The following is a 10,962-nucleotide window of genomic DNA, read 5'->3' as shown; positions in this document are numbered from 1 at the left end:
TCCCTTACCACCATTCAGGGCCCCAGACAGTCCTTCCAGGTGAGGCGACACTTCCCCTGTGAGTCGGCTGGGGTGATATACTGCGTCCGGTGCTCCCGATGTGGCCTTCTATATATCTTGGCGAGACCCGACGCAGACTGGGAGACCGCTTTGCTGAACACCTATGCTCTATCAGCCAGAGAAAGCAGGATCTCCCAGTGGCAACACATTTTAATTCCACATCCCATTCCCATTCTGACATGTCTATCCTCTATTGTCTCCTCTACTGTAAAGATGAAGCCACACTCAGGTTGGAGGAACAACACCTTATATTCCGTCTGGGTAGCCTCCAACTTAATGGCATGAACATCGACTTCTCTAACTTCCGCTAATGCCCCACCTCCCCCTCGTACCCCAGCAGTTATTTATTTTTATACACACATTCTTTCTGTCACTCTCCTTTATCTCCCTCTGTCACTCTGACTATACTCCTTGCCCATCATCTGGGTCCCCCCCCCCCACTTTTCCTTCTCCCTGGGCCTCCTGTCCCATGATCCTATCATATCTCTTTTGCCAATCACCTGTCCAGCTCTTGGTTCCATCCCTCCCCCTCCTGTCTTCTCCTATCATTTAGGATCTTCCCCCCCCCCTTCCAAATCTCTTACTAGCTCTTCTTTCAGTTAGTCCTGACGAAGGGTCTCGGCCCGAAACGTCGACTGTACTTCTTCCTAGAGATGCTGCCTGGCCTGCTGCGTTCACCAGCAACTTTGATGTGCGTTGCTTGAATTTCCAACATCTGCAGAATTCCTCGTGTTTACTGTATATTACTTCTGGTTTTGCACTATTATAATTACCTATTTATTACCTATATATGCTTGCTGTAATTGATTTATTTATTCTTCTTTCTATATTTTCATGCATTACATTGTACTGCTGCTGCAAAGTTAACAAGTTTCATGAAACATGCCGGTGATATTAAACCTGTTTCTGATGACAGATTGCTCTGCTTAATGTCACCTCATGGGACCATCCCCCTCCCTCGTCCCAGGGACCGTTGCGGTGGATATTCGCTGCGCTCCCACTGTCAGACGACTCCTCTGAGGCCGGGAGACTCGCGCAGTGAACAACATTCCAGGGGCGGTCTCAGCGGGATCCTGTGTTGTTGGAGTAAGATGTCTTGTACAATCCTCACCTGCTCCAGTTATCCACTTTAACCCCCTCTCCACGGGAGTAAATGTATTTATAATGTGTTGAGGTGGGGAGGGAAGGTGGCTTCCTCCACCCCAACACTGAGGATAGTGACGGTCTGAGGACAGAGGTAGAGATAGAGTTAGTCGGGAATTCCGAAAGGCAGTCCGTTAGCCTGTGGAAGGGTCTGAGGGATAATCTATCGGGAAGGAAGGGATCGTTGTGCCACGCTGAGCTCTCGGCTCCCCTTCCGTGACGTCTCTGCTTCACCTGACCGAGTTAGTTTCCCGTAATGGCCAGGCCAAAGCACCTTCAGAGTGGAGAAAGAAAGCTTCCGGAGAGAACAACAACTTTCAGGGCAAGAAGAGAGGTCGGCCCAAGGAGACAATTGACGGACATGTTGGAATGGGAATGGGAGTGGGAACTGAAATGAGTGGCTACTGAGCAATTCCACGTATGTGGCGGCTGTGCAAAGATGCCCCACGAAGCGGTCCCTCAGCCTAGGTCGGTCTCGCCGTTATACATAGGTAACTTTAACCGAGGGCGGTGCTGTTCAGTTGTCGCAATACACCACTATCTTCTGACGGCTGAGTGTAGAATGTTGAATGGTGAAGCAGGTTGATGGTAAATGAAGCAGGGCCAACAACCAAAGAGGGGCCAGATTTTGGGCTCCAGAAAATCTCTAGCCATAGAGGAGGAGTAGTGGGTAATCAGACAATGAGGATATGGTAAGGAATTAAAGATCAGCACCATTTGTAAGCTGACTGACTGATAATTTTCATATCTGCATCCATAAGGCTGGTGGACTTTGAATTTTGACACAAAGATTGCTGGTTAATATTGATTATATTAAATTAACTGCTGAGTTTTCCACATGAAACTATTGACTGGATGTGAGGCATGTGCCGGAGGTGGACCGGTCTATCCAAAGGCTCCCAATGGCACCGCTCCTACCCAGAAAGCATTGCGTTAGAGAATGCGCCATCAAGTGCGCAGACGTCGTGAGTCGCAGATTGTGCCCGAAGGTCGCGCATGCGGACAAAAGATTCCGGAGGGTCGGTGGCTGGTAGGGACGGAGCTCCTGGCTGGGGTTTCATCAGCACCTGGGTCCGCACCTCGACTGGGGAACGATTGCTGAGAGCTCCGGGCATGCCGTGGCCCTGCACCCTGGTGCAGACCAGGTACTTCCCCTGTTCCTTTGTCCCACGATCCGCACCTGGGCCCCGGGAAAATTTCTGCTAATGAGCGAAGGTGCTGGCGCCATTTCTGAGGCCCCTGGGTATCGCTGGAACCGTCACGGATCGGCTGGTTTCTGGCTCGTGGGGGGTTCTGGGTATTGCGGCAGCCATAGGTAACACTTCTAGCGCTTTGCGGGGTGTGTTTGGAAGCATTGGTGGAAGGAACGAGAGCGGATGCTGCCGAGTTCCAGCTATCTAAATCAAAATATCTGCATCTTGGAGTAAAAGTATAGTTCACATTATCTCCGATGAAGAACTTCTAAGGCACCTTTCAGACAAATGGATTTATGATCTTACACCATTTGTAACCGAAGGTGAACATTGCGATCAGGTCCGATGACCGGATCCAGCGTAAGTCCAAATCTAGAGGATCTTCTAGTTCCTTGATTGAGCTCACGGACTAGAAGAAAATACTGGGTCTACCTTCCAGTTAATAAAAATGTTAATTAGGGCTGCATTGTTAAAAATCCTTGCAACAGCTTCTGTTCTTTAGAAAATCGCGTTTGTTCATTTTCCTCTGGTTCTGGCCTTTCTAATCATGAGATCATGTTTTGTCCCATTCTTTCTGGGTACATGATGTCAATAATCAGTGACCTGTAGCATTCACGTCATAGAAGTGCCTCATATTAGCAACCTCCAATGAGAAAACCAAATCACCTCTCTTTCATCTTCATTGGCCTTGCCTCCGATGAGTTAACCACTGTCAAATCATCTGGGGGTGAGGGGAATCAGAATGCCTGGACATGCACCTTGTGGAATGCTCCAATGTGTTCCAGGTGCTCCAATTTCCTTCTACAGTCCAAGGACATACCGGGCATTAGAAATTGTCCTGTGATTAGGTTAGGGGTTGTTGGGTGCTGCGGCTCAAAGGGCCAGAAGTTCTGTATATCTAAAGAAAATAATTAGGAAGTCTTCAGGAAAGCCATGTAATACCATGTGCTCTTCGTTGTACTGTGGGAGATGCCCAGAACTTGATGGAGAGAGGCAAACAGAACCAACTCAGAGACCAATGACAGGCAGTTGATTGAATGGCCCTTTCCTTTCTGATACAGACAGGGAACCTGATTGTCAGTTGCGATGTCTGAACCATGCAGCGTCAGAAGAGGGGTCACAGTTTGAGGATAGAGGGGAAGCCTTTTAGGACCGAGATTAGGAAAAACTTCTTCACACAGAGAGTGGTGAATCTGTGGAATTCTTTGCCACAGGAAACTGTTGAGGCCAGTTCATTGGCTATATTTAAGAGGGAGTTAGATAGGGCCCTTGTGGCTACGGGGGTCAGGGGGTATGGAGGGAAGGCTGGGCCGGGGTTCTGAGTTGGATAATCAGCCATGATCATAATAAATGGCGGTGCGGGCTCGAAGGGCCGAATGGCCTACTCCTGCACCTATTTTCTATGTTTCTATTTCTCCAAATTCGGTTGAATCTCACTGTAACAGTGGGACATCAGAGTTCACCATAGAGACTAAAATGATCTCTCTGAAATGCTGTCCTTCACCTGTTAATGCCTTATGTATATATTTTTGCAGGTTACAAAAGACAAAGCTGTGTCTGTCGGTTCACTGGCGCTTGAATACCATCGATCTTTGAATGTGGAGGAGGAGATTCTTGTGAAGACAGCACTCCAGTCACAGCAAGGAGAACCTGAACACATGTTGGGTGTAGGGGTGAGATTTGGATGAACTTGTCTGGAGATAAACCTTTTAAATTGCCTTCTAGTCACTGAAGGAGAGAACAGATATTTTCTTTGTAGTAGCAATATATTCATTGTCGATCCTTGGAGAAGATTTATCCATCCCAGCTGGAAATGTGCGTCTGCTTTGAGTCCAAAATGAAATTTTCTGTTTTATGTCAATGAAATCCACTGGCAGCGGGATGCTGAGAACCCACCAGCACTCGTTCACCAGAGATTAGTTCTTCAACTGCATTGATAGTACAAGAGAGTCACTACGTCTGACGTCTGACTTGACGTGTCTTCAGAGAATTGATAGAGAGAGATCATTCACCTGCACTCAGTGTGGGAAGGGAGTTACTCACTCAGCCAATCCACTTGACACAAGTGAGTTCACTGTGGGAAAGGGCGTGTGTGGGAAGGGATATTCTCACTCATCCAGGGTGAAGATACATCAGCACGTTCAGACCATAGTGATTCCGTTGACCTGTTCTAACAGCAGGAGGCAGTTAGATACATCAGAAAATTCACTTCAACAGGCCGTTCGCTTGATTCAAGTGTGGGAAGGAATTTACTCTGGTGTACCACCTGCAGGCACTCAAGCAAGTTCGAAGTGGGAAGAGACTGTTTATCTGCACGTGTGTGGGAAAAGATTCACTCACTGATCCCACATGATGAGTCACCAACAAGTTCACACTGGGGAGAAGCCATTCATCTCCTCTGAATGTGGGAAGGGATTTACTCAGTCATCTCACCTGATGAGACACCAGCAACTTCACTCTGGTGAGAGACCATTCACTTGCTCAGATTGTGGGAAGGCATTTACTAAGTCATCTCACCTACAGACACACCAGCGAGTTCACGCTGGGGAGAGACCCTTTATCTGCTCCATCTGTGGGAAGCGATTCACTTGGTCATCTGACCTGCTAATACACCAGCGAGTTCACACGGGAGAGAAACCGTTCACCTGTTTTATATGTAGGAAGGAATTCAGTTACTCATCCCACCTGATGAGGCACCAGCGACTTCATTCTGGCGAGAAGCCATTTGCCTGCTCGGACTGTGGGAAGGCATTTACTACATCATCCCAACTGCAGACACACCAGCGAGTTCATAGTGGGGAGAGGCCGTTTATCTGCTCTGTCTGTGGGAGGGGATTCATTCACTCATCTGAGTTGCTGAGGCACCAGCGAGTTCACACTGGGGAGAGGCCGTTCTCCTGTTCTGAATGTGGAAAGGCATTTACACGGTCGGCCCACCTGCAGGTACACCAGCGGGTTCACACTGGAGAGAAACCATTCACTTGTTCTCTGTGTGGGAAGGGATTCACAAATTCATCCCATTTAGTGTTGCACCAGCGAGTTCACACTGGGGAGAGGCCGTTCTCCTGTTCTGAATGTGGAAAGGCATTTACACGGTCGGCCCATCTGCAGGCACACCAGCGGGTTCACACTGGAGAGAAACCATTCACTTGTTCTCTGTGTGGGAAAGGATTCACCAATTCATCCTGCTTAGTGTTGCACCAGCGACTTCACACTGGGGAGAGGCCATTTACCTGCTCAGATTGTGGGAAGAGATTCACTCTGTCGTCTTCCCTGAAGAAACATCAGCAAGTTCACAGTGGGGAGAGACCATTTATCTGCTCTGTCTGTGGAAAAGGATTCAATGAGTCATCTGCTCTGCTAAAACACCAGCGAGTTCACACTGGGGAGAGGCCGTTCACCTGCTCTGAGTGTGGAAAGGGGTACACTCACTTATCCTACCTGATGAGGCACCAGCGAGTTCACTCTGGGGAGAGGCCATTCAGCTGCTCAGACTGTGGGAAGAGGTTTACTGAATCATTTCACTTGCTGGAACACCAGCGAGTTCACAGTACGGAGAGACCGTTCACGTGTTCTGAATGTGGGAAAGGATTTACTCGATCATCCCACCTTGTGACGCACCAGCGAATTCACACTGGGGAGAGGCCATTCTCCTGCTCTGAATGTGGAAAGGCCTTTACTCAGTCATCGAAGCTGATGAGACACCACAAGCAAGTTCACACTGCGGAAAAAAGTTTAAAGTAGCTTTTTTGTGGAAATTGAATGATCAGTTGCTGAATATTTAAAGGCGACTGTTCATGTTATTGCTGCTGCTTATCACACCCTGTCCTGTACCCTGGTTACTGGGCAAGGGAGGAGTTTCTTCTGCTGACGTTCATCTTTAATGGACTGGAGCTGGAAAAGTAGGCTCCTCATCCTGTCTATAAATGTGCATCTGCTTTGTCCGAAGTGAAAGTTTTCTGTTTTAACTTCTCATTGGAGCCAGAGCCATGAGAACATTGCAGCTTATCTTCACTCGACGTGAGATTCTGAACTGATTTCTGTGATAAATAGATCAGTTCTGGTTTAAATCTCGTATCTCAGGTCCTTGTTGAATCTGCTGCACATTCAGTGTACTGTATAGAGGCCACTCTGCCCAATGGGTCTCTACTAGCGTTTCTGTTCCACCTCCTCCCATCACCCTGTAGCAATGTTCTTACTCGATCTCTGTTCACTCAGCTTCCCCTTAAACCCACCCTGCAGCTCACCTCAGGCTGTCTCTGTGGTGACGGATTCTGAATTGTCGCCACTCTGGATGATGAAGTGACGTCACCAATCAGCTGGTCTGTGACAGCTTGCCCTTGGCTTTCCTTCAAACTTCACTTTTGCACAAGGGCAACCGTCACCAAGCTGCTCTGAAACTTCTGCTCAGAATTGTTAATTTTATATGCTTATTGACCAACTGAAACCTTGTGCAGCTTCCAATCCCTTATTTCCGTACATACAATACCAGTCATGATGCATTCTTACAGGTAGCAATAACCAACAAAACTACAGGCTATTTACACACACAAAACACTTGAGGAACTCAGCAAGTCAGGTAGCATCCATGGAGAAAAATAAACAGTTGGAGTTTTCGGGCCGGGATCCTTCATCAGGACTTGGCAGACCAAAACTGCTGTTTATTCCCCAGAAGGAGAAATCAGTATTCATGCTATGCATCATCTCCCACAAGTGGGTCTTCCTGATGGCCCAAGATTTTAATTCCGATTCCCATTCTGACGTGTCGATCCATGGCCTCCTGTTGTTCCAGGACGAGGCCATCCTCAGGGTGGAGGAGCAACACCTTACGTTCCGTTTGAGTACCTCCAACCTGATGGCATGAATATCAATTTCTTCTCCTGGTGAACAAACTCCCCCCCACTGTCCCCACTTCCTCTGTTCTCCACTCTGACCTTTCACTTTGTAACTCCCTGGTTAAAATTTTTACTGCTATGCTGTAGGTATTTCATTTCAGTAGTTCTGTAAGAGCAATGTGTTCTGCTTTCAGCATGTTTGGGTTTGAGCTGAAGATACGGGGCTGTGATGTTCAGCTTAGGAATGTTGTGTCATCCAATCAGGATGGTGGAACTGAGAGAAGGTTCTCAAGAATGCTGGGCAGAGAAATTTTTGTGACGGACACTGGTGTGGTGTTTTTCTTTAGCGGAAGCTGGGAGAAGACAAGAGGGAAGATGGCTAAGGATGCTGTCCCTGTTGCACAAGATGCTTTGTGTAGATGAATGGCTTCAGGAGGAAGGACCAACACTGCCATGGGAGAGCCTGTTTGTTCGAGATGGATTTCGAGCAACATTCATAAGTTGGTGTGTGCTCTCACGCAGACTGTGGGTCCAGCACGTGGTTTAAAGAACAACTTCAAAATGAGCTCCAACTTGTGTGCACATTTGGACTGGGTTAAACTGTAATGTGCCCTCTTCATTTTCTTTTTCTACAAACTGTTCGATAAAGCTTTCTTTATAATTGTATGCAGTTATTTTTTGCCGACTGGTAATTGTAAGTGGGCAGCGTTTACACAGTATTCACTCAGATTGGGTAGCGGGTGGTCAAAACACGCTGGCTCTCCCCGTCTGATGGGACCCAAGTCACATCGACCCTAGATGTAAGGAATTTGAGAAAGGCGGTTTTCGCACTGCTGTGTCCATTGGCTTGTTAGCGAGGGGCTAACCAGCCATGTTTCCAGAGATGCCTGGTAAAATGGGGTTTCAACGTCTTCTTACCTTTCCCCTGGAGCCCTTCCTCCTTTCCCCATTCTCACCTGAGTCTCCCATCTCTGGGCTGCCCAAATTCTCCCCCGTGTCTCTGTGTCGTCCCTTCCACAATCCCCACCCTGTCGATTAGTTGCCTCTTCAATCTGAGTTGCTCCCTCACCACTCCATCGTCGGGTCATTTCCTTCCTCTCTCCCCTCCATCTCTGCGTCATTCCTCATGAACACCCCTTCCCCATTGCCCTCACCACCACTATGGGTTGGTCACCGCCACAATCTCCCTCCCCCCATCTGTGTTTCCCACTTAACCCTTCCCTATCCCTACCTGTCTCTGTCCCTTCCTCTCCCATGATTTGTGAAAACACCTATGCCCGTCAGCTCCCAGTCCGAGTCACATCCTTCCCTTCCCCACACCGTCTTTAGGTCAGTGGGTTGTGCTGCCCTCTCCCACACCCTTCCTTCGCCTTTGTTGCCCCATTCCCCTCATCCCTGTATCTCTGAGTGATCCACTGCAACACATCCAGCTCTCTCTGGGTCAACCCCTGAACCTTGCATCTGGCCTGCTGCCATTTCACTCCGGAGTGTCACAGTGTGACCACTTGACCCCTCCCCCCCATTTCATTGGGAGCCCCCTTCACCCTTTCCGATCTCTGTAATGGGCCGATTCACCCTTTCTCTGTGGGTCAACCCATCCCCCACTTCTTCTCCACATCAGGTCAATCCCTTCCCCGTCCTCACTCCTTTCCCCAGTCTAAGTTGCCACTCCTCATCCCCATTACTGGATTGCCTCACATCCCACCCCATTTATGGGTCCTCCCCCTTCCCCCTCACCCATGATCTGATTCATTCCCACCCTTCCCTACCTGAGTGGCGCCCCACACAGACTTCCAATCTGCGCCTTGTGAGGCATGAACATGCCCAACGCAGGACTCATGGTCTGAATCGACGTTTCCCCCCCCCCTCCCCTCCCTACCTATAGGTCACCACCTTTCCCCTGTCTCTGTGTCATCCCCTCCCGCCTCACTCTGGTCTCTGGGTCTCCTCCTACCCCCTGCTCCACTTACTCACACCCACTCCCTCACCTGTGGGGCACCACTTTCCATTTTCCCCCTGCTGGTCACACCCCCTACCCCCATTCTGCCCTCTCCTATCCACCCCCCACACTGTCCCATCTCTGGGTCACCACTCACCCCTCTTTGGGATGCCACCTTCCCCTATCTCTGCGTCCGCCCCTTCCACTCCCCCATATTTCTGTCACCACTTTCAACATCCTGCGCCTCAAAGCCACCCTCTTCCCTTGTCCACCCCTCACCACACCCCCACCCCTTCTCTTCACCCTCCACCCCACGTCTCTGGACCTTTCGTCCTTTCACCCATCCCTTGGACCCTGGCCATTTCCTTTGGCCCACATCTCTTACTTACTCCTTCATTCTGTCCTGTCACCCCATGCCCCTCAATCCAGTATCTCTAGGTCGCTCGTTTTCCCCTGAACTGCCCCCCTTTCCTCACTCCGTCCCTCATCTCTGGCCCGTTTCCCCTCTCTGAGTCTGGGCCGTCCTCTCTCTCCGGTAGGTAGGGATCGGCCTGTTTCTCCTCTCTCCCCCCCTTCCCTCTGCCGTTCTACATCGACCCCTCTCCCCGGCTCCGCGCTCTCCCTCCCGTGGCTTTTGGCGCCGACCAAGCCGGCGCCGGATTGGTCCAGAGGGCCGTTGCCTTCGTCACGTGTTTCTGCGGTCCAAGCCCGCGCCGCTAGACCCGCCTGCTGCCTGCTTCTGATTGGTCGCCCATGTTTGGACTGATTGGTGTCACTCATCGGAAGTTCGGTGCCATGATTGGTGGGTCTCCCACCGACCTTCAGCAGCGCCCTCCAATCAGAACGGGCGGCTGAGCGCGGGTTGGAGGGGGCGCGAAAGTGAGAGATTGCAGCGAAAGAGCGAGTGTCGACGAGAGGCCGGAGTGAGGGAGGGACAGAGAGAGTCAGTGATGGTGGGGAGGGTGAGGGAGGGACGGACAGAGAGAGTCAGTGATGGTGGGGAGGGTGAGGGAGGGACGGACAGAGAGAGTCAGTGATGGTGGGGAGGGTGAGGGAGGGAGGGACAGAGAGAGTCAGTGATGGTGGGGAGGGTGAGGGAGGGAGGGACAGAGAGAGTCAGTGGTGGTGGGGAGGGGACAGAGAGAGTCAGTGATGGTGGGGAGGGTGAGGGTGGGAGGGACAGAGAGAGTCAGTGATGGTGGGGAGGGAGGGATAGAGAGAGTCATTGATGGTGGGGAGGGTGATGGAGGGAGGGACAGAGAGAGTCAGTGATGGTGGGGAGGGTGAGGGAGGGAGGGACAGAGAGAGTCAGTGGTGGGGAGGGTGATGGAGGGAGGGACAGAGAGAGTCAGTGAGGGTGGGAGGGACAGAGAGAGTCGGTGATGGTGGGGAGGGAGGGACAGAGAGAGTCATTGATGGTGGGGAGGGTGATGGAGGGAGGGACAGAGAGAGTCAGTGATGGTGGGGAGGGTGAGGGAGGGAGGAACAGAGAGAGTCAGTGATGGTGGGGAGGGAGGGACAGAGAGAGTCAGTGATGGTGGGGAGGGAGGGACAGAGAGAGTCAGTGATGGTGGGGAGGGTGAGTGTGGGAGGGGACAGAGAGAGTCATTGATGGTGGGGAGGGTGAGGGTGGGAGGGACAGAGAGAGTCAGTGATGGTGGGGAGGGAGGGACAGAGAGAGTCATTGATGGTGGGGAGGGTGATGGAGGGAGGGACAGAGAGAGTCAGTGATGGTGGGGGGGTGAGGGAGGGAGGGACAGAGAGAGTCAGTGATGGTGGGGAGGGAGGGACA

The 10,962-nt window shown here is 50.8% G+C and overlaps 1 protein-coding gene across 2 annotated transcripts; it reads left to right on the top strand.

The window, feature by feature from the left end:
* Positions 1-1,071: 1,071 nt before the first annotated feature.
* Positions 1,072-7,871, top strand: LOC134353234 (zinc finger protein 229-like). 2 transcript variants are annotated; one of them, XM_063061264.1, is made up of 2 exons: positions 1,072-1,146; positions 3,932-7,871. In XM_063061264.1, the coding sequence occupies exon 2, from the start codon at positions 4,746-4,748 to the stop codon at positions 6,138-6,140; it is 1,395 nt and encodes a 464-aa protein (XP_062917334.1). In that variant the 5' UTR covers positions 1,072-1,146; positions 3,932-4,745; the 3' UTR covers positions 6,141-7,871. The 2 variants fall into 2 exon arrangements, with proteins under 2 accessions (XP_062917334.1, XP_062917333.1); XM_063061263.1 differs by lacking the exon at positions 1,072-1,146 and adding an exon at positions 2,179-2,348.
* The last annotated feature ends 3,091 nt before the right edge of the window (positions 7,872-10,962 follow it).

This window comes from Mobula hypostoma, chromosome 10 (genome assembly GCF_963921235.1).
Source record: "Mobula hypostoma chromosome 10, sMobHyp1.1, whole genome shotgun sequence".
Lineage (NCBI taxonomy): Eukaryota > Metazoa > Chordata > Chondrichthyes > Myliobatiformes > Myliobatidae > Mobula > Mobula hypostoma.
The sequence above is the reverse complement of the archived record's forward strand: the minus strand, read 5'-3'. Positions and strand labels throughout refer to the sequence as shown.

Bases quoted from the DNA above. Each gene is read 5' to 3' on its own strand.
- LOC134353234 (XM_063061264.1), top strand. From the start codon at position 4,746: ATGATGAGTCACCAACAAGTTCACACTGGGGAGAAGCCATTCATCTCC.